Here is a 24,377-nt window from a genome sequence, read left to right on the forward strand (position 1 = left end):
AGGCCTTCGACACCGTGAGTAGAGAGGGACTGTGGAAGATCATGGCCAAGTACGGATGCCCTGGGAAATTTATTTCCTTGGTCAGCCAATTCCATGGAGGCATGCAGGCTCGAGTCCAGGACAATGGCGAAATATCTGCTCCTTTTCCTGTCACAAATGGTGTCAAGCAAGGCCGCGTCCTGGCTCCAACACTGTTCAGCCTCATGTTCTCTGCAATGCTTACTGATGCCTTCAGAGATGGCGATGTTGGAATCGGCCTAAAGTACCGAACAGATGGCAAGCTGTTTAACCTCAGAAGGCTTCAAGCAAAAACCAAGGTCATGACAGACATCATCAGAGACTTTTTGTTTGCTGATGATTGTGCCCTCAACGCTGGATCTGAACCTGACATGCAGCTCAGTGTCAACAAGTTTGCCACTGCCAGCAGGAACTTCGGCCTTACCATCAGCACGAGGAAAACTGAAGTTCTCCATCAGCCAGCCCCAGCCTAACTCCACGTTGAGCCCAACACTGATGATCACAGTCAACGGTCAGAGACTCAGTGCGGTGGAGCTGTTCACATACCTTGGCAGCACACTGTCACGAAATGCGACCATCAACGATGAAGTGAACGTCAGGATTGCAAGAGCAAGCACAACCTTTGGTAGACTCTATGCAAATTTCTGGAACAGAAGAGGCATTGGTCTTGAGACCAAGCTAAAGGTCTACAGAGCAGTAGTTCTCCCCACACTACTGTACGCCTGCAAAACTTGGACACTGTACGCCTGCGAAACTTGGACAGTGTACCAACGACGCGCCAAGAAGCTGAACCACTTCCACACAACATGCCTCAGGAAGCTACTGAACATCAAGTGGCAAGACAGGACCCCAGACACGGAGGTGCTTGCAAAAACCACCCTTCCCAGCACTGATCTTCACCATCCTGATGCAGTCCCAGCTTCGCTGGGCTGGACACGTGGCGCGCATGCCAGACCATCGGCTGCCCAAAAGGCTCTTCTATGGCGAGCTGCAACACTGAGGGAAGAGATCACACGGAGGTCAGAAGAAGCGCTTCAGACGGATTCTCTGAAAGTCTCTCTGAAAGCGTTTGTTATCAACCCTGACTCCTGGGAGGAATCTGCAGTGGACCGTGACAAATGGCGCGCTGCTGTGCACAAAGGCGTCAAGGTGTGCGAGGCCAACAGGACTGACTGCTGCAGCTGTTCAGAAGAGGCCGGCCAGAAAGTCACGTGCAAACAAGCTCCCTGACAATGATATGCCTGTCTTTGTCTGCCCCAACTGTCAGCGAACATTTCGTGCGCAGATTGGACTATTCGGCCATATGCGCATTCACAGATAGAATCATGAGCATCCCCCCCACCCCCACCCCCATCCCGGCCCCAGCTGTATGACAACGACGATTGTCATTGATCACGATGGACACACACCACCACATTGCCTTTGACCTTAAGGGTGTAGACGCCAATAGGTGGTTAAACTCCAACAACGCGTTACACTGCGTTTACACGTAAACGTAGGACTGAGGGTATGTGCGACCGCACCCAATCTCTCGCTCGCTCGCTCTCTCTCTCTCTCTCTCTCTTACGAGGAACTGTACCGAATGCCTTCTTAAAATCTTGATGTTATTGTCATTATGCTATTCAAAGAAATAGGGGATGGGGAAAGAGGGGGGTGGGGGGGTGGGCGGGGGGATTAAGCTGTCCACACATTGACAAAGTTCACAGTTGCACGAAAGCACAAGGAATGCAGTAAAAAGATGATCCCCCTCTCTGTTCACACACCGTTGCAGAGTTGCCGTTACTTAATCTTAGCGCCAAAATGGAAGCACGACCACGAGTCAACGCATCAACGATGCCAACATACCAAGGGAAACATGTCTGCTTGCTTGGAAAAGCTAAAGATGTAAGTTTGATAGACTGTTGTCAAAATGGGTCTGACTTGCTTATATAAATGTCGGGAAATAAGCTCAGTGCAAATTTAGAAAGGGCACTTTGCGTTTCCTTGTTACTGCCCCTTATTATTGTCTGAAGATAACAAGGACTGACAGTCTGGCAGTAACTTTATAAATCATTGTCTGAAATGATGTTTTGTATACTCATACTACTCATCTGCTCCAGTTTGCTTGTTTGTGTGTGTGTGTGTTTTAATGCTGGGTTTGTTCATGACAGAAAAAACGTATGTTGATTCCCCCCAACCGTAAGTCCATCACTCCAAACAGTAACACAATTAACCCATCCCCACCCTCACAAATATAATTACAGTGGTTTTAATGTATTATAAAATTATTAAAGGATCTCTGACTCCTGATCATAACCCCGAAAAAGCACCGCCCATGGATTCCACTGGCTGATTTGCAAGGTAGCAGAATGGTTCAGACACTTATCAGCCAATAAAATATCTGTGAGGGGTTGGGTTTGAATCCCTCACTCTTGCCCTTGCGCCTAATTTTGACTGAAAAATCAAATTTAGCATTTATTCAATAGAATGAGAGATAAAGTGAGGTCCCATGTGCAGCGTCTTGGTGCACAGAAAACTCAAAAAGAACCAACAACCAAAGTGTTGTCCTCTGGCAGAGTTCTTTGAAAGGAATCCACTCTGTTAGGCACACACACACACACACACACACACACACACACACACATGTATATATATATATATTAAATGTATGCACTCAAGGCCTGACAAGCATGTTGGATTATGCTGCTGTCAGGCACCTGTCTAGCACAGGTGGTTTGGCGTATTGTGTTGATTCGTCCAAATGCAGTGACGCATCCTTGAGAAACTTCAACTGGTGTGCACTTATTTGTCACAAACTCTCTTCCAGATCCACAGCTACACATACTGATTTATGCATTGTCATCTGTATTTTATATATCAAGATTAGTATTATTTATACTTATCAATATTGTGATTACATACATGACTAGCAACAAAAAACTGAGTATGAATTATGATGTGATTAGACATAACACAGCTATACAACCAAAGTTATCAGCATGATTTATTTGAATGATGTTAATCTTCCTCACAGACAGAAGTAAATTTGAAATAGATTTTAATCACACGTCATTCAGCTTGAAAATTATTTTATTTTATTTTATTTTATTGTGTATAATCTTACTGAGGTAGTCCTGTTGCTGTGTCTAGGTACTCTGCTTGCCTTTTTCTGTCTCTTCAAGATGGCCTGTGCAGTTGATAGCTGTTGTCAATGAATTTTAAGTTCAGGTAGCATTGTGATGAAACAAATGAATTTGCTTTGAATTGGCCAGTGTTAACCGTTCCTTCTCTCTGATAATTCAGATTTATGAACAGTTCCTTTCACACCGTCAGTATTACTACAGTTTTATAGAATTTTTGTGCAGGTGGATAACAGCGGGATGTATTTTACACTGACAACCAGTGATGAGCAAGATGTCAGAATAAATATGAGTGTGCCGGTACGTATGTTCATAAGTCAGTTTGTTCAGTTTCATTTTAAGCATGATCTGTATGTAATATTTTATGCACTAAGTAGAAATTCAGAAAATTAAATCAGAGCTGAAAACATACTTACTGAAATACTGATTAGCAACAAAAAAGTGTTTGATTATGGCATTTGATTTTGAAAAGAAAAGATGAACAGTTTAAAAGCTTTCTCATCCTTTACAAAAACAGGAATTGTGTGAACAAAGTATTGTGAATAATTTTGTCTGTCCATGTAAGTGCCTAGCAACGATGGTAATGGTTTGACAAGACTGCAATTATCAGCCTTCTCACTGCACTGTTGAGTCGAAGTTCCCATTGCCATAACACTTAACAGTTGCTTGAATAGTTTGTATAAAGTGTTCATGTTAAGACATGGGTATAACAAGGTCTGATAACAAGTAGATCATTATATGAGGGTAATGATCAGCCATTAGGTCCTTGCACATTGATTCATTTTCAAGTTTTATGTGTGTGACAAAAAATTGTTAACACTTATAATGTGTGCATGGTTTTGCATATTGTATGCAACATGAAAAATTGACATGAAACAGTTGATTGTAAACATTCATTATATGTAAAGATTTAGCTGTTCTAGACACATAGGTGGGTGGGCGTCTTGAGCCGTGCCTTTCCTATAAGCCACAACAGATTAGATAGCTGATGAAGATTGCTGGTATATACTCTTTGCAAGAATGGTTTATTTTATTTTGTGTTTGGTTGAATCAAGAAACAGTCTTTTTTTGTCTTTTACTTCTATTTCTTTTTCTTTGTTTTCAGCTGAATGAGTATGTGTCTGGTCTGGTGGAGGTGCATGGCAAAGTGCAGGGAAGCAGCATTGCCTGTGACAACTACGTCCTCTTCTCTGAAGAAGCTGCCAGTTCTTTTGGTATAGAATTCATTAACGGCTTTGACAATTAATACTCATATCTTCCAGGCCTAATTTCAAAAGAACAGAAATTTTGTATATACAGGGTTTACAAAAAGTGAAGAATTTTTCAAAAATGTGTGCATGTTTTTATAATAAAAAATAAAAAAAGCCTGATGTTATTAATTTATGCAGGCTTCACATGGCCTACCACTAGCCCCTCATTGAAAACACAAATGTCTGTATCACGCACTTGTTCGTCATGAACAGCTTGAAAAATGTTTGTGAATATTTGAGGTTAAAAAAAAAAATTATGATTATTCACTGGTTTATAAACAATAGCTGTGGTTTTTCATTGTAAGAAATGTATGTGTACATGCAAAAAAAACTCACCTGATTATGAACGGTGCTCATTCATCACACTGGCTGCACACACAACTGTTTGCCGAAAATTCAGCATCATTTCACTGTGTCCTCAAGAACAAAACTGTGCAAGTTTCCAAGTGGGCCTTAAATTTTTGGAATCATTTTGTACGTGTTTTATTTGCAACAGTCCACATGTATGATTAGGACAGTGGTTATGTGCATGTTCAGATCAACATTAGCACACAGCTCCAGATATCGTCCCCATGTCCTCCTCTTCGTGTGTCTTTAGCTCTGTGTGTGCTTGTTGATTTTTGTTGGCTGTTTCTGAAATATTTCTCCATATTGTTTCCCCTGAATACCTATTTAATAGAGAAGGCAGCATATCTTTTAATTGCCATTCATTTCTATACAATATTATCAGAACTGTCGTTTTCAGCTGGCCTTAAAATATCTGTACATATCTGCTTCCATGGATGTGTTGGTGTGTGGAACTGTGTGTGTGTGTGCTTTGTCATTGACACATTCCATTTGTCTTGCTTGTATGCCTGAATAATATTGCCCTGTTGGTTTTTTCTTAAACTTGATGTGAACTGTTGGCGTTCTGGGCCCGTGAGCTAAAGAGGTAGAGCGCAATATTTATATCCATTATAGAAGCAAGTTATTCAGTTGAAAAAGTGAATTATTTTATCTTTAACAATATTTTTTCAAAGTTGGCATTGTTCTAATCTGAAATTTCCACTGTTTTGAAGTGATAATATTTTGGGGGTTTCTTTTTTTCCAGATCTGTCACTATACAACCAAGCAGTGGAGCTGACACAGAAATACCCTGATAAATACATTCAGGGTGTCACACAGGAGGAAGGTTTTTAGCATGGTGCTCTTGGTGCAGATGACTGTTCCACTGAGAACTGCCTTTCATCATTCATCATCCTTGGCATGCCAATCATTTCTACCCCGACAGTCTTTGCCTCAACAGAACGCAGTGTCGTCTCACATGTTTATGAAGCCAAGAATGTTTCACCCAGAGAAACTAATGTCAAGAGTAATGTTTACCCCTGAGTGCCGCTTACAAATATGCTTACCAGAGAAGGGCTATCCCCTTACTAAAATAAGATTATAGGACAGAATTTCAGACATTTGGACTTCTTCTCCTTGTGATTATCTTTGATCATCAGAATCAGTGATTGTGAAGTACACAAAAAGCTAAGAAAGATGCCACAGTGATCTCTCTCAGGCAAAGTTCAGCAGTTGAAGGGTTAAATGTTGTGAGGAGTTCCTGTGGTCAGGAAGTTTATCATGTGCATTATTGATGAAAGTTTGTGCCTGTACATACTGTACTCAATAAAGAAACGAAAGAAAGATTAAAAAAACAAAACAAAAAAAAGACAGACTAGAATTGTTTTCATTTTGTAGAACTGTGTATACATGTTGTGTATCTTGGGATCATGTTTTGATGGCCCGGATGTCTTTATGATAGCTTTTTGCATAAAGGTCTTAAACATTTTCTGAAATGTGTACAAATTTTTCATTTCATTTGTCAAGATGTGCAGCGTTGTTTCTGTCAGCAATTTATACAGCATAGCAGCAGAATGTTCCACCAGAATGCAAATTTAAATGTTAATAAAATTAAACATGATCCTGAAGAATATTTCCAACCAAAATCATGATTCTTGTCTATGAAGATTCTTCATTCAAGAGACACTGGCACTCAACATAATGTGCCTTTCTTCTGGTCTTGACACAATAGTTAACACTTTTGGCGTTGTTGAGGTTTCATCGAGTTTTAAAAAGTTTTTAGATTTTGTGATTAAAATCCCTGTATGAACCCAGCATATGGACAAACTGAGAACATCAGAAACTGCTCATTAGTTTTTTTCAGTCTTTTGTGAGGGGCATAAGGGGAGAAATGGTGGAACATCTTTTCTTTTTGATAAAATGTAATCAGGGTTGGTTTCTTTTCTTTTCGTAACACAAATCTAACAAGAGGAAGGACAATGATATTTGTGATGGCTTCAGTGATGACACAGGATCATTTTTTTGTAGTTTTTGTGCAAGTGGTTTTTTTTTCGTTTCTTTTCCTTTGCCTGTGTGTGTGTTCAGAGTGTCGTCTTTGAATTGAAGCCAATTTCATTTAGAAGCTGCAGTGTATGGTGCAAACACCAATAGATAAACATGCATGGAATTAACATAATAAATGTGACAAAAACTTTTATCATGACAAAAACTTTTTTGGGGGGTCTGCCCTGTCATCTGCATTGTTCCAGTGGCATCAATCTCATGCCACTCATTCCAAGTCCCCATACACAGCCTCACTACAGTTCGTCTGTCACAGTCCACAGGGAACTATCAAGGTTAAGTCATTAGGCCACACATCAGAGGAGACCCTGCACTGCAGCCAAGTGATGGTGTTCAGTAGTGCCTGTTCTGATACTTAGGGCACCATTTACAAAGCCCACTACTGGCGACAGTAATTGCTTTGTCATAGAGCCAGACTGAGAGAGCATTTCCCCCAGAGTGAAGACTCCCACCATGTTCCTCAAATGAGAGTCTTTCATGATTCTGACAACCCAAAGACCTTCACAGGACTTAACCAAAGCACAGAAGAGGGGGGAGATCAAAAGTGATGTCACCATGAGAGCAGGACATGAAAAGCCTCAGAGCTTGGGACAATTTTTTGACTCACTTGTGTAAACAAAGTGAGTATGTTTTAACTCGGTGTTCGGTTGTGTGTGTCCGTGGTAAACTTTAACATTGCCATTTTCTCTGCAAATACTTTGTCAGTTGACACCAAATTAGGCATAAAAATAGGAAAAATTCAGTTCTTTCCAGTCATCTTGTTTAAAGCAATATATTGCACCTCTGGGATGGGCACAAAAATTTTTTTTAAAAGAAGCCAAATTATATGCAAACTGCATTTACTGTTATATTCATATATTTTTTTATTCTCTAAACTTGGCACTTTGATCTGATATTCTGACTCAACAACAAGAGCAGTCATTATTATCATTTTTTTGTTCAAACAGGAACTTCTTTTGCTAAGCATGGAAGTTATATTTTATTTTGCAAACGTTTTTGGTGTAGATCGTAAAAAAAGGGAAATTAATCTGTAATTAATGCTAGGGGACTTAATTTGCTTTAAACTGATCTTTCTCATCTTAAATATTACATTTTGAAATTATACTCAATGCATAAAAAGCTTGTGTGTTTTACTCTGTGTACAGGGCTTTCACTATGTTCATTCACCCAAGCGGTCTTTTTCGGAAAATATTAAAATCAATACGAGTGGACTTTATAGGTCTATTGGCTGAGCCCTGAAGGTCATGAGCAAAATTCAGTTGCGTACACATATTTATACACATTCAAAGCGCGTGCTCATATTCTTCACGAACGTGAACGACGCCATTTTGTTTCAAGTTGTTGACCTGCCCGTTAAATCCTATATTCAATCGACAATACACAATAACATGTGATGGAAAGCTGGAGAAGGAGACCGTTAAATATTTATTCAGAGAAAGATTTGTGAACGCCTCATCACTTACTGGATTATGCCCCTAACTGCCATAAAAATATCCACAGAATCAGTCGGAATTCACAATTAAAAATAATAAACTATGTGAGTTAATACCCCTGAATTGATGAAACGTAAAAATGTCCAGTCTTGACTTTTCTCAAAATGAAGTCCTTTTCACTTCATAAGACGTTTAGAAGTACTTGTACTTGGCTCTACGTGTTATTAGTTTAACAAAATACTCAATTTTCATATCAACTTTAAAACTAGAATGAACATAAAAGAGAAATTGAATCGACCGTGTCAACCAGGTGTAACTAACTGAAACTTGTACATCATCCAGAGAAAACAACTAAATGTTGCAGTGTGATTGCGGCGATAGCCACGTCTCCTTTACTGCAGACTTTAAAAGAATTTTTAACTGCCCTTAAAGATTTTTTGAATGCCCAAGATACACCAGAATAATATGATTTAAACAGCGTTCTCTCCGCGAATACCGCAATCAATTTATCACCCTTAAAAAAGCATGTTTAAATATTATTTTTTTGAACGTCAGTTAAGGAGCCACGATAGTGTAATGGGTAAGAGAGTTTATTCTCACCCGAACACGCGGAGTTCGAATCTGCCATTAAGACTTTTTTCTTCTTTTAACCCGAAGCTTTATAATAACAAATACAGAACACATTTTAACATTAGATTTTTAGATGGGTTTTTTTTTTTTAGTGTATCACAAGTGAGTCTAGAAGGCCTTGCCTCTCTTGTTCTTCATGTATAGATGATGAAGGTAGAGAATGACAGTGGTGATGCTATGGAGGTCCGTTTTAGATATGGGACTATGTGATAAGGCTGTACTCTAATCTTCATTTAATTACACATACTTAATCTTCATTTCTTAATATCCAGGAGTATATCGGGCCAACAGACACTTGCAATGTTAGGAAATTTGAGCAACACATTCAAAGATGTATCCACAAAAAAGATGATACTTGACTGCGTGGTCCCAGTCTTCCCAGCCTGTAGCACACTCAATTCTGGGTATGAGCTGACTGCAGGCTGAAAAAACCTATCACCACTGGGAACCAAACACACATCCTCCCAGCTATAAGTCCCTAATGCGAACCATTTTCCCACAGCTGCTGGAAAACCAATATTTTATTTGGTCCTTTTTCACACTTCCAGAGCATGCAGAGCTTTATGGAACAGTGGGGTGGTTTTTTTGTCATTTACGTAGAAAATTGTTTCAACATTATTTCCATCCACTGGGAAAGGTCAGGGTTAAGTCTTGTATATGCTTTGTATACATTATATACACTGCCATAATTCTGCTATAATTCCCAACATCAAATCTGAGGTTGGCATAGATTTCTCATGTGACATGTAGTTATTGCATTTTGAAGACCATGTCAGCTGTTTGACAAACCACTTGCCTGAAGCTGAGTCCCCCATGAGCTGACCCCTAACTCGTGTTGAATGCATCAATGTTAAGTTCAGCTTCAGGGCAGGGATGAAGATTGTCAGTCCTCTTGAAGACAGCCGGCTGATATCTTGCCAGGACTGTACTGCTTGGCTGAACCATAAACCTGGGGAATCATGGTCCCATGATTGTGTTGACTGGGTTCATTTCTCCCACAACTTTCTCTGGATAGCCGCTTGTGCACTATGCCCAGGAGAACTGGTGAAGCTTGAGATGCCATTAAGCCCTGAAGTGATGCTAGTTTTCTGTCCAAGGCCAATGGGGCCATGGACAAGTGAACGAAGGTATTGTTTGAGTCTATTGTTGAGCAGGAGCTGGTTGACAAGCTGACAGTGCATGCCATCACCAGGAGTTAAATCTGTTGGGATGGCTCTGAATTCCACTGTGGTTCAGGGACATTCCACGGATGCGCACTTGACTTCTAGTGACTAACATTGGCAGTTCCCTGTGGACTGTCGGTGCTGAGACAAAATGTTTACATGGGTGTATCTGCAGTATGGGGGAACAAGCAGTGGGAGTAATGCCACTGAAACAATGCAGGTGTTAAGTGGAAAAAATAGTTGCAAAGGAACAAATACATTCACAACACACATACAACTAAAACCTCACTGGACTGAAAAAGGCAATGGTATGGTCTTCAAATCAGCTTTACTAAACAAAACATACAACATGAATTCTGAAGAGAGCAAAATGCACATCTTAAATAGTCAATGAGATTTGTTTCCCATTCAAGAATGATGGATGGACATGTGATGAGAAAGCCCTTCATTTAATCTTTTTGCTCTTTGCCTAATCAACAAACTATTATGGAGACCGGCTTCGCTTGTCTGAGCTCCTGTGGGAAGGAGACTGTGATCCAGATCTGAAACAAATAATGATTTCAATCACAGATGGAAATTTTATGTTGAAAAAGGAAAATTTCTATCTAAAATTACGTTTAAATAACATACTTACCGTGACCCAACTAGTGCAGACTCCGGCAGGGGTCTGACATCCCTGTCCTGTGCAAACTACTATCCGCCTATGCGGAGAAAATGAAAGCAACTACGGCCGATAACTATTTTCAGCCATACTTTATTTGGCGAAACCACTGAATGGGAAAGAAGAGAAAGAGTAAATGAATGCATCACATTTCTCAAAGGTGGAGGGATTAGCTCCCAGGCAAACATATTTTCCTTTGTTTTCAAATGTAAACATAGTTGTAAGCATAACAAAAATATAGGAAATGAGAGAATCAAAAGAAAGCTGTCATTTAATTATAAAACATGAGAAAGGAACAACCCTACACGTTTCAAAGACGAGACAGACACCGAGAGACATGCGAGATGTTACTTTCAATCCCTGATTCTGTCAGATGGGTTATTGTTTGTATGTTTAGAATGAGGCTGTAAAAGTCATGTCAAAAGTATTTTGCATTTGTCTTGCTCTTTTTGTCGCAACAGATTTCTCTTGTGTGAAATTCAGGCTGCTCTCCCCAGGGAGAGTGCATCACTACACTGAGAGTGCCACCCATTTTTTTTGTATTTTTTCCTGCCTGCAGTTTTTTATGTTTTCCTGTCAACGTGGATTTTTCTACAGAATTTTGCCAGGGACAACCCTCTTGTTGCTGTGGATTCTTTTACATGTGCTAAGTGCACTTCGGTTTATAGTCTCATCCTAGCGTCCGGACCAGACCACCACTCAAGGTCTAGTGGAAGGGGAGAAAATACTGGCAACTCTGCCGGGATTCAAACGAGTGTGCTCTGATTCTCTCACTTCCCAGGCGGATGCATTACCTCTAGGCTATCACTCCACTCATTTAAGCCCAAAACAGCAGTCTCTTGCAATTTTTCAGGTGGAATTATGTTCTGTGCTATAATGATCACTGGGTCTGAGATCATCTTGCTTTTAAATTGTATTATTGCAGCATGTCAAAGGTTGGGGGATGGAGGGGGGGGGGGGGGAAGGAACAGTTACTAACAGGTCATACCTGAGAAACCAGAGTGAAAATTTCCTCTTCCTAAGAACAATTATCGAGCATTGTGCAAGTGCTATTCAAAATTGGGTAACGCAAACACATTTTCTTCATTATTAGTAACCAGAAAAAAAATATGGATGCAGAACTCACCTTCGTCGACTGTTTCTGTTCCGTGAATTGGATCGGGACCTTGATCTTCGACTGAAATGAATAACAATGAATATTTTAGTTAGAATTTTTTTTTTTAACTAGATCAACTCTGAAATGAACACATAAACAAGTACCCACAATTACACTGAAATAAGGATAAACCAGGAATAAAGGACTCACAGAAACAATGATAGATATGGCAGATACTGTCAGGGAAAATGTGTCATTTTGGAAAGTTCTTTAAAATTTTCTCTCTTTTTTTTGACATTTACTGACCACAGTCATCAGTCTATGATTTGGTCCATATTCGTTCCACATAGTTTGCTGTTGTGAACACATATGGCAAGTTTTACTGTATTTTATTAACTATTTAGTGTAAGGCGATGCTTTCCCCCACAAATTCAACCAATGTGCCTTTTAAGATAGGGTGTGCCTTGAATCAATAAAAACTGGTAATCTTATTATGTTACATCCAGCTCTGCAACATGTTTTTCCACCTAGGTGTAAAGCCTTCAACCCTGGCTTCCCTCATAACATTATTTCAATAAACCAGTTAGTACAGCATATGTCTGCATTCCAAAACAACAAAAGACCAATCAAAATGAAGGAAACTCGCCTTGGGATACTGATCGGTGTGTGTGTAAATATATATATGAAAAATCTGACAAATTAAAAGCTGACATAAATCAAAATCAGCAATGTTATGTAAGAGTATGCAGTTGTCAAGCATCCCCGACCACCATCACTACAACGCAGAAGTTTAAACACGTTTCCATTTCTTTCAACATTTTTGTCAATAGTAACTGGCCGACTGAAGACACTACAGACAGTCATTAACACAACAAAACAATCACTGCTTCAAATGAAACATTTCATTTACTTTTCATTGCTTACTCACTGGTGGTCGCTGGTGCGCGAGCGGGACCTCCTCCTGAATAAGCACAAAATAATTCATGCATGTGATTCGATAATGGGGATTTATTTGAGGATTCTATTGAAACTGAACAAGTCAGATAAAGTTTAGAACAAGCTGAACTTCAATTTATATCCAATGACAGAGGAATGGGCATGCATGCATATTCTTTAACATCATGTTTTATTTGTTCACTTCTTTTTTTAACCTCAATCTACCTCCATGACAAAGCAACCATCTGACTACCTCATCCCCTCTCTCTCGAATATCATTTTCAATTACTGCACAGATTACCTTTGGCTTTAACCTCTATTCATGACTCATTCACACACTCTGTGTGCGTGTGCATGTGTGTTTACAGCATCATGATCGATCAACATGACAATGCAATTACTACCCATATGAATTGCCTGCAACAACACAATTCATCTCCTTTACTCAGCCATACAAAGTTACATAGCAAACGCCAACTTACGGGCTGTCACTGTAGCGTGAGCGGGATCTTCGCCTGAAAAAGCAACAACAAACAATTAACAGAAGACCGAATGAGGGTTTACATTTGTCAACTTTAGAGAAAATATGGAGGATTATAATCAGAAAAAAGTTGTCAATGTTAGTGAAAATATTAAGGATCATAATCAGAATAAAGCTGTCAACTTCAAATATTGTGACCAGCTGCAGGTTCAAACCCCAGCTGGGCAGGAGCTCAACAATCTTGACCAACACTGTGGATGTCTGGATCTCTTGGGCCTGGTTGATGCCGGGATTCTGTGGCCTTTCACACCTTGCTTTATTTTCATGATGACCCAAATTTTGGTCCCCATCCACTTCTATGATTGGGATGAGTTCCTGTCAAGGTCCTAAAAGATGACAGATTCATGGAGGAGTGCTGCTGGAGGGACATGGTAGCAGTCTCCTCTCTGGACAACATTCACCCAGTCTGGCTCCACAACTAAGTGATAACTTTATGTCAGTTGAGGGCTTAATAGGGGTGCTGTATATATTGAACCAGAATAGGCACTACACCACAGAAATGACTTGCCTCCATCACAATGTCCCCTCTGGTGTGTGTTCACCTGGTAACCTATCATCGATAGTTCCTTGTGGACTGCTGGCATTGAGACTCCAGCAGACAAACCTGAATGTGGCTTTGTGACTCGCTCAGAAGGAATAGCATGGGGAAAATGCTACTGAAACAGTGAAGGGGAAGAATAAATACCCCAACTTCCCAGCACCAGTCATTCTGTATCAATGTATATGTGACCAACACTCCATCCCTTACCCAGTTTAATGACAGCATTCCTTCCAAGCTTTTTTCCCATTGTGAGCAACTGATCTGCTTTAGACTAACTCCAGAGATATACCTCATGGAGTGTCCTTTAGAAATTATTTCATCAATACATGTTCTTAATGCATGAAATGATGACATTATCTACAATTTTTGTCTTGTCATCAACATATCATTCTTATGCAATAAACCAAGTGATTTTTTTGAAAGCCTGGTTCTTACCTCCTATCTCTGGAGCGTGAACGAGACCTGTGTCTGTAACAGAAATCAATATGAATGTTAAGTTCAGAAAAAAATGACAGAAAAATTTTCAAGCAGCCTGAATTAATTACAATGACAATTTTGGAATAATCAATCCAAAACGCAGCTGTCTCATGATGAACACCTGTCTCATAATAAACAAAGACATAAAAGATTTAGAATTGTCTTTAATTAAAACAGCTGACCAGACATTCCACAAAATTCTGATGAAAATCAATCTGATAATTTGAATTTGATTGTCAGATGATCAAAAACAAACCAACTAAAAAAATCCCAACCAACTGATACTGCGCCCTTGAGCCAAGTAAAAAATTACAATCAACAGTGATTGATTTGAACAGATTTAGAATTTTATGCGCTTCTGCTTTGAAGAGTGTGATGTCTTCTAACTGTACATTTTCTTTGCAAAACCCTGAAATAAAGCTGCGGACATGCAACCATGCCACAATGATAGACCTTTTTTTTTTCTTTTTTTCTTTTTAATTTAAAACAAATTATGAAATCAAATTCCAAAAAATGAAAACCACAATGACCACTTCAGATTTTTTTTTTCTAGACATCAAATAAACTTCAAATAAAATAGATACATCTATACATAATCACACTCATTTCAAACTTTGTTAAACTTGTGTTGCACCAAACAAAAATGTGCCAATAAACCTTTGTAAACATTTTCAGTGCAATGGTGGATATAACTAAGCAGTTCAGTGGCCTTCTTATTCATAGGAGCATTTGCTTTTGTTTCTACATTTTGTTACTGTCCAAACATAAAGAACATAATTCTCATCTAATGTGCTGAACGTACCTGCTGCGACTGCGAGAGCGTCCAAATGGTCCCCTCTCTCTTTGCCTCATTTGAGATGGAGCTGTAAAAAAAGATCAAATATAGGTATGATACAGGTATCATAAGCACTGATGAACAAATTTCAATATTTCTTTCCTTATTATGCAACATGTACAGCCTTAGCTTCGGTTATCACAAAATTTTCTGTCCCCAAGGCCAGGAGATTTTTTGTGTTTGTTTATTTTCTGTTAAAGCTTTTTTTATTTGTTCTTTTTTTCTTTTCTTTTTTCCTTTCACCAATGCAACAAAGCTATAGATTCTCCAAATGTGACTATTGAGAGGCTGATGTATTTTGACAAAACAATGACACAGAATTATCTAAAGTTCACTGCACAATGAATACCACCAAATGGCAAAGTCACTGAAAGATGTACGGAGCTGTGCTGAAAAAAAAAAGATAAGAAAATTATGTTCTAAATTCTGTGATAAACTTTTACAGCCTCTACCAGCCATCTTGTGTGCCAGAAATAATCTATGAATGCCAAAACTGTCTGATCCATGTTTATACTGAAAAAGAAACAAATTTAATCATTTATGTTCTATACATATACACACACTTGCAATCATTTGAAGCACTTACTTTTTCGGTCACCTCTGGCAAACTCAACTTCCAGTTCTCGGCCATAGAAGCGTGTCCCGTCTAAGTAGTACATGGCATCGTCTGCATCTCGTGGGTCCAAGAATGTGCTTCTCTGTTAAGGCTTTGCTTTATTTTTGACCGACATCTTACCATTACCAAAACTAATTATCTAGTTAATCCTTTTCAAGCTTAGATTCTACTGCTGACCTGATTCAGCCTTAATGCATTTCCTTTCCACCAGAACTTTGCAGCTGATTTCATAAAAATGATGGTAATATAAGTATGACATGTCTGTTATCTTTTCTTCCTCCCCTATCTCAGTTTGCCCTTACTCTGCACTGCCTGCACTGCCCAAACTCCCCTCCATTTCTCCTCTCACTCAGTCTGAATAAAAGCACTTGAGGATAGAAACATCATTGTCACTCAGTATCAGGATATATTAAGCCATTGAATGTATTCTCTCTATAATAACACTACAGTTTTTCCATTACTCTCTTTACATTTACAGTGGTCTAGTTTGAATGTTCTTCAACATAATGGCATTGTTATTCTGAAAGCAATAACAACTGTATACAAATAAATTAGTCCTCAGGCATTTATAATCGAGTAACAAAAATAGAGTCATAGCACTACTATGCTTTCTTAGAAAATATGTTTCACCCTATACTACTTCTTCTGCGTTCACTCGTATGCACACGAGTGGGCTTTCACGTGTATGACCGTTTTTACCCCGCCATGTAGGCAGCCATACTCCGTTTTCGGGGGTGTGCATGCTGGGTATGTTCTTGTTTCCATAACCCACCGAACGCTGACATGGATTACAGGATCTTTAACGTGCGTATTTGATCTTCTGCTTGCATATACACACGAAGGGGGTTCAGGCACTAGCAGGTCTGCACATATGTTGACCTGGGAGATCGTAAAAATCTCCACCCTTTACCCACCAGGCGCCGTCACCGTGATTCGAACCCGGGACCCTCAGATTGACAGTCCAACGCTTTAACCACTCGGCTATTGCGCCCGTCTCACCCTATACAAATTCAATGTCAATGTTTACTGATTCAATCAACTAAATTCTAGAAGTTTTATATGGTATTTTGACTACTGCAGTGTACTGGTCTCAAGAGCTATCAAAAAGTCAATCTATTTCAGAATTTATCTAAAATGCAAAATTTCTCTCTCATGATGAAACTTTTTTTAAATTTTTTTTTTACCACATTGTGATCTATTAAAAGTTAAACATGATAACAGTAAAACAGACTATTTTTTGGTACACCACCAATGTGAAGCATTCTAAAACATAATGCTCGAATTTCTAAGTCCCTAAAGATAAACTCATCACCACAGAAAGTCACATTAAAAATATCAATACATCTATTTCTGTATCATATCGTTCCGTATTTTATCAACTAATCAAGTAATGTAAATCTAAAATGAACTTGAGAAGCACGGGGGTCAGGGTGGTTACAGGGGTAAAGAACAGATGATAGCAGGCAGGAATATCATCTACAGTGGTACAAATGGTCTGACTGGAGATCTGAAAAAGTGCAATCGTAGTGTCACAGCTTAATATTACCTCTACTCTCTCTCTGTGTCCATCTCTTCTGCTCCATGCTCTGCTTGACAGACAAATGTCAAGAGTGATTTCATATCCATCAACTGACACACTGGACGTGAAACTACCCCAAAAAAAGACATCACCGTTGTACACCGTGGAAGGAGATGTAATACAACTTCTGAAGCCTCATTTTGGAGGGATTTCACTTCAGGAAAAAACATCTGGAGGTGATTCCTGGAAATTGGCAGAAACCTTTGATGAGTAGACCGGAGATACTCTTCCAACAAGTCTCCATTCTGCTCCTTGCATGATATTAAAGCTCTTTCCAAAAAATTAATATGGAAATCAAATAAAGCTGAATGGGACTTTTTAACAAAATCTTTTATAAATCTTAACCTCACTCAGAGATTATGAAATCGATAATGTAATGAATATATTCCTCTCAATTGCCTACAGTCTTTGTTGTTCTTTCATTTCACAGAACGTGAGAAGTAAATCAAAATGACAAAATGAAAATGAAATGGGGACTTTAAATCACATGATTTTCAAAACTTTATTAAAACAAGTTACACTGTTAGGGACATTTTCGCTAATTCAGAATACTCTGTCAGTTTGCTTTCTTGGTATGCTAAAAGGGCTCATCCTTGACCTTGGACTTGGCAGGGTGGCCGTGTTATGAAGAAAAACTTGGGTCTTGCTTGACTTGTTCTTTTTCAACTGAACAGAAAAAGATCAAAATTACAGTTTATCAATCAAAACTTCTGGAAACATGAAATTACATTATCAGACATTTACCATGCATGACACAGTCTTAGCAATGCCATGATTTTAAAGAATGTAAGTGAATTTCATGAATATAATGATATGTAGTTTTGTTGAAGCCTTTTCATTTTCGTGATAGAGATGTTTACCATGTGCGAAAGATGTCAGATCCGTGATGTGCATCATGTACTGTATTGTGATAAATATATTTCAGTTTTCATGTTCAGATACATTGAACATAACAACATTACTAATGCTAATCATAAAAAGTGACTCTGAACAGCAAAAACTGAGTATTAGTCTATTACCCTAGTTACCTATATTCTGTGGTTTTAAAACTTTGCTTCAAAAATCAAATAACACCATTTTAATTTTTTTTTAAGACAAATGTCTACTCACTTCAGAAAACAATTCTGAATGGTTATATGACATATGTTACTTTCTTCTTTTTTCTTTTTTTAAATCTATATATGAAATTCTATGTAACTTTCACTTCAGAATCTAAGCAGGTTCAGCAGAAGGTGGAAATCAGTAATTACATACATTAATACCTAATAGTAGTCATAGTGCCTTCACATAATCTCAAAATGAGAACTGATCTAAATATCGTACACTGATTTATGGATACTGACTGGGATTTCAGTTTCGTTTCTAAATAACATTACATATAATGAGTTTTCTATTTGGTTTTTGAAATATTAATGTCAAAATTCAGAAAGTCAAAACAAACAAAAATTAAATTTGATGTGATTAGGATAATGAGCAGGGTGAAGAGAAGAAAAATTAATTCTCAAGGAATACTTAGACCAACTCACCAAAGCGTATCATTCATATGAGAGAAAGTTTCTGTCAGTCTCCATTTATCTCTCTGCACCCCTTACTTTCCTAAATGCAAGCTGATGGGTGGTGGCATACGGAATTGACATAAATTACTTGTTCCTTGTTAAATAAATAAAAGTGGTTTTTTTCTGCAATACTTTAAGTTTATTAACAAAACTTAACACAAAGCTTCTGAGACAGTCTCACTGCTGGTAGCCAAAATCAAAATGCCTTAATCACATTTTTAATGATAAAAAAATAAGTTAATATTATAAAAAAGAATATATGTAATTGTATACTGATATTGTTGGTAAACAAATTACTGAATCAAACCTAAATTTTAAGAATTTTTTTCTTTAATATCAGGTCCCCCTTCTTCTTTTTTTCTTTCATTTTCCAAAGTTTTGTTGTTTTTCTCCTATTTTCTTCTTCTTTTCTTGAAAACTAAACACTGAACTAAAATGACAGCAGACTTAAGTCAGATTGACGAAAAGGATATTGAACATAAGCAAAACCCCTTGGCCGCCTTGTGTAATAATCCAGTGGCACATAAACATCAGATATTGGCCCATACTTTGAAAACAAGCTCCTCAGTTCCTCATCCCTTGAAAAAAAATGACAAAAGAAGCATATGGTACAGACAAAAGATGCTCTCAAGGTACTTCTCATTTCTAACTGTTCACAACAATTTTTTTTTTAATGATAATATTCAATCACATGATGACATATGACAATTATTCAGTCAGCATCCCCCCCCCCCCTCCCCCCAAATAGCTGTGCTAGTGCATTAATTTCTTTGTTTTCTCAACAACGATTAAAAAAAAAAAAAAAAAAAGTAACTGCACAAAATGCAGATATTTCTGCTTTTCACTGAAGATGAATGTGTATACTTTTTAAATAAATATATAAAGAATTTTAATAAGTAGCACAGTAGTGTACATATACATATGATGAATGTGGTTGTGAATGAGATGACAGTACAAGACAGGAGAGTTTTGTGCATGTGCATCTATGTGTGTGTGTGTGTTGGGGGGCGGGGGGGGGGGGGGGAATAGGATATACATAATATGAAAATAAAATGACTGAACTATGAACTGTCCCACCATGGAGTACAGTGCATTGTATGGGACCCAATGAATTAGCATAGTGATATTCAATGATTCATATCGACAAGTTCAAGACAAACCAGTGACAGGCAGCTATCTTCAACATCCAGAACTATTAACACTTTAGACTATTCCCCTGAAATGTTACCAGTGATTGTTGTTGAGTTGTGGCTGAATCATTACATCTGCCTTCAAAACAAGAGAATATGAGCATACAGGATCAAATCCAACACTACCCTAGTAGTACCCAGAATGTTCTCCCCCTCCACTAGACCTTGAGTGATGGTCTGGACGCTAGTCATTCGCATCAGGTGATAAACTGAGGTCCCAGCATGCAGTTTGAGCTTAGAGCACATGCAAAGCACATGTCAACAAAAGGGGAATACTCTGTTGAAAAATACACTTTGATGGTAAAACAAATATACCTGCACTAGCTGCACACAAAAAAGAAAAAAAAGGGTGGCACTGCACTGTGACAACACACTCTCCATGGGACAGCAGCCCAATATTCACAAAGAAAAAACAGGAATACAACACAAATTAAAGTACAATACAGCAAAGGACATTCACCTTACTTTACTTCAAGAGGTTCAATAAGAAAGGAGGTTGCGCATGCGCCAAAGTTGGCAGGCACTGCCGAGGGCTCTGTTTTTCTTTCTTTTGTTAAATTAATGTTAGTTCAGTTCCCTTACAAACATCCCAGAGTCTCCCTTATTCACCTCAGCACCTAAAGTAAAGTAAATTTTTTGGTTAATCTCTCCCCTCTTTCAAATTATTGCCATTCCATTGCTCACTGACCAAACACAGAAGATAAACAAACATGGCAGCACCCGTGACATTGTGAACTTCAAAACAAAACGCTTTCTTGATAAGCCAACCCCATGCATTGAAAATACTGCTACCTACGACACCTAGTAGCTTTTTGTATTGCTCTGTTGGGTGTCCTCATGGTGAGCCATGCCTCAAGTCAAGCTGCAGCTTCATCTGCTGCCCCATCTGAACTTGATGAATTAGCAGACGACACAGAACACTATCCGTGTGGTACCTGTGATCAGTCAGTCACTTGGGACACTCGGGGTGTGGCTTGTGAAACATGCAGACAGTGGTTTCACCTTGAATGCCAGAACATCAGCACAAGAGAATACAGGAGAAAGTAACATCACATGGCACTGTGTTATATGTGCCAATGCCAACTGCAGCTCCACTGCTTTTGATCAGCACAGGCTAAGCTCCAACCATTCCAGCTTATCAGGCCAGTCTCTGGACCTAAACCTTGACAGTGCCTTTCTTCCACTACACAGGTCCACTCCAACACCCATCAGCAAACAAGATAAACATCCAAGACGCCCTCTCCGTATAATATCACGTAACTGTCCGTCTGTTGTTGGCAAAACAGCAGAATTCACAAACCTCACCCAGAATACCAGACCAGATATCATCCTTGGCTCTGAATCATGGCTTACCCCACAACATGCAAGTGCTGAAATCTTCCCCACTGGGTATATCATATTTTAAAGAGACAGAGAAAGCCAAACTGGAGGAGGAGTATTTATTGCTGTCTCTGAAGATCTCACCTCCTCGGAAGTCCAGGAACTGTCCACACAGTGTGAAATACTGTGGGTGAAGATCAAGCTACAGGGATGCCGCACTCTGCCGGTGTGCTCCTCCTACCATCCACACACCAAATGCTGACAGCATGAATGTGTTCAGTGAATCAGCTCATCGTGTCTTACTCACCAATAATTCCATCACTGTGGTAGGTGGAGACTTCAATCTCCCTGGATGGCACTGGCCGTCAAAATCTCTGAAGAAAAGAGCTCCATGCCCCAACATCCACCGCAAGTTCATGGAGGATGTAAATGACCTGGGCTGGGAACAAATGGTGCAGAAACCCACTAGAAAAGAAAATTTCCTCGACCTGTTCTTGACAAACCACCCAAACCTGGTACCACGCACTGAGACACTCCCCGGACTTGGTGACCATGATGCAACATACATGGAATTCCAGATTTGCCTTTTAATGAAACACCAGCCACATAGGCTGATCCCAGTCTACAAAAAAGGCAGTAAAGGACACTTTAAGTTAAAAGAGGCAGTCCATCATCTGAACAACCATCTAGTGTCCACTTTCATTAAGACTACAGCACTGAAAAAATCTGGACAGGGCTATGCCAGGGTCCGTGAAATGCCCTCACTGAACATGTCCCACACAAATTTACAAATGGTAAATGAAGCCATCCATGGATCTATAGTGTGGTGATCAAGCTGATCTGAAGGAGAGACTGACTACACATGCAGTGGAAATAATCTGGTGATGAAGACACAAGCGATTTAAGACTCTCAAGCAGCTTGTCCAGAAATGCCTGCGCCGTCTATACTGGAGGTATATAGAAGACCTCATCACCCCAGGCCAAACCACACTGAAAAAGAAGTTCTGAAGCTTTATTAAATCAAGAAGGACTGAAGGCTCTGCTCTCAAAGATGCAGAAAGGCTTATCATGGACCCAAAGGAACAAGCTCAAGTCCTGAACAAACAGTTCCATCACAGCCAACGACTTCAACCAAAGATGCCCCTTACCACCTGACCTACCCCACTACCCCACATGCAGAGACATCAACATCACAGACGAAGGAGTAAGAAAGCTGCTTCTCAGTCTGAACCCCAACAAAGCCTGTGGACCTGATGGTATCACAACCAGGCTCCTAAAGACAGTTGCTGAGGAGATTGCCCCTGCCTTCACCCTGCTCTTCCACAGTTCCTGCAACACCAGAACACTGCCACACAACTGGAAACAGGCTTACATCACATCTGTCTTCAAGAAGGGAGAACATTACAAGGCAGAGAACTATTGACCAATCTCCCTCAGATGCACAGCCTGCAAAATGATGGAGCACATTGTCACCAACCACATCATGATGTACCTGGAGAGCAATGGTATCCTCTGCCCAGAACAGCATGGCTTCCGAAGAGGACAATATTGTGAAACACAGCTGCTCGGCTACACTGACGAAACCACAACTGAGTTGGAAAAAGGAAACCATGTGGATACAATTGAATTTGTCCTCAACTTCTCCAAGGCCTTTGACAAGGTCAGCCACACCCTGCTTGTCCATAAATTACAGCGCTATGGAATTAAGAGGTCAGTTGAACAACTGGATCAAAAACTTTCTTGAGGACAGGCAGCAAGCAGTTGTGGTGGAGGGAGCTGCCTCAGAATACATTCCAGTCAACTCCGGTGTTCCCCAGGGCTTGGTCCTCAGCCCTTGTCTCTTCCTTCTCTTCATCAATGACCTCCCAAATACCATCAAATCTAAAGCCAAATTATTTCCCGACGACACCATGTGCAACAAAATAATCAAAAAGGAAGCTGACCAGCACACACTCCAAGAAGGCCTAGTTTCCCAACCCCCACCAGCCAGCAAGTCCACCCACCCCCACTTTTTTTTTCTTCCCCCACTCGTAAGTAGGAAACATAAGCCGAAGGCTAGGGCTGTGCCGGGTGGGTGTATTCCTGGGGACCGCTACGGTAGCCGGATTGGCCTAGTTGGAGATGCGAACATACCAGTGGACTGCGCCCCAACTCCCCAATCAGTTAACAGAACATCCATCTGTAGCCCAGCAACAGCAACCTCCCACAACACAACGATTTTCATTAGCATACTGATGTTGGTCGTTAAGTGGAAGAAGAAAACATCCATGTCTGACATTCTAAAAATAGTATGCAAACATTTCCCTGCAATCTCACCATGTGGCAAGAACTATTCAGTGTCTCTCAACATAGTATGGGTGAGAAGAAAAATGATTAAAAAAACGGTTTCATACAAATATAGTGGTGACCATTAAGAGGGTGATGTCCTATTTGGAGGTTAGAAATACATCCAGAAATTTCAGATGTCTCATATTAGCGTTCTGACCATAAAATCGGTATATATATGCCTCCTTCCCACGAACAAATGTGGAATTATTAGATGAGACTGCTGTCACATGAACATAAAAGGACAGCTTGAGTGCTGTCCTAAATGGCGGCACGTTGATCAGATCAAGTTCTACACAGTACACTGGAAATGCTCTCCCAAGTCGGTCACTACGCACGTATTGCCAAAATTCGTTTTTGAAGAATGTACTTACAATGATAATTTCTTACTCAGATAGAGATACTGGGAGATGCCCATGAAGAAGAAAAAGAGTCAACATGGAGTTGACTGGCAACAATGAACTCATGGAGTCGGATAAAAAATTCAATGTTATGAATATTTGTCTTGTGAGTAAAACGTAAAACTTTTTAAATGTCTAAGCAGAAGAAGAGGCATTCTTAAACATCATACCGTATTCCATCTGGTACATTTCTGACATACAGAGAACAATTGGGTGGTCTTGACGATCGAGACATTTTTCTCCAGTTGAAAATGATGTCCAACACTGGCAAACGCACCAGTTATGTTTCAGTCTGCGCATGCTCG

At 39.5% G+C, this 24,377-nt stretch overlaps 2 protein-coding genes across 4 annotated transcripts; one reads left to right on the forward strand and one right to left on the reverse strand.

Moving 5' to 3' along the window:
• The first annotated feature begins 1,777 nt into the window (after nucleotides 1-1,777).
• On the forward strand, nucleotides 1,778-6,200 carry LOC143293800 (replication protein A 14 kDa subunit-like). The gene is made up of 4 exons (XM_076605054.1): nucleotides 1,778-1,902; nucleotides 3,363-3,437; nucleotides 4,243-4,351; nucleotides 5,478-6,200. The coding sequence occupies exons 1-4, from the start codon at nucleotides 1,819-1,821 to the stop codon at nucleotides 5,564-5,566; spliced, it is 357 nt and encodes a 118-aa protein (XP_076461169.1). The 5' UTR covers nucleotides 1,778-1,818; the 3' UTR covers nucleotides 5,567-6,200.
• LOC143293799 (serine/arginine-rich splicing factor 12-like) lies at nucleotides 5,477-24,377 on the reverse strand. Of its 3 annotated transcripts, none has more exons than XR_013056804.1 (9): nucleotides 24,243-24,377; nucleotides 19,308-19,414; nucleotides 15,672-15,773; nucleotides 15,053-15,113; nucleotides 14,209-14,241; nucleotides 13,174-13,206; nucleotides 12,666-12,716; nucleotides 11,786-11,836; nucleotides 5,477-10,540 (listed from the first exon to the last, which is right to left on the reverse strand). XR_013056804.1 is itself a non-coding variant. In XM_076605051.1 (9 exons), the coding sequence occupies exons 1-9, from the start codon at nucleotides 24,305-24,307 to the stop codon at nucleotides 10,483-10,485; spliced, it is 543 nt and encodes a 180-aa protein (XP_076461166.1). In that variant the 5' UTR covers nucleotides 24,308-24,377; the 3' UTR covers nucleotides 5,477-10,482. The 3 variants fall into 3 exon arrangements, 2 of the variants coding, with proteins under 2 accessions (XP_076461166.1, XP_076461168.1); XM_076605051.1 differs by having other exon boundaries at nucleotides 12,684-12,716; XM_076605053.1 differs by lacking the exon at nucleotides 19,308-19,414 and adding an exon at nucleotides 17,833-17,946 and having other exon boundaries at nucleotides 12,684-12,716; nucleotides 15,672-15,778; nucleotides 24,243-24,369.

This window comes from Babylonia areolata, chromosome 19 (assembly GCF_041734735.1).
Source record: "Babylonia areolata isolate BAREFJ2019XMU chromosome 19, ASM4173473v1, whole genome shotgun sequence".
Taxonomy (NCBI): domain Eukaryota; kingdom Metazoa; phylum Mollusca; class Gastropoda; order Neogastropoda; family Buccinidae; genus Babylonia; species Babylonia areolata.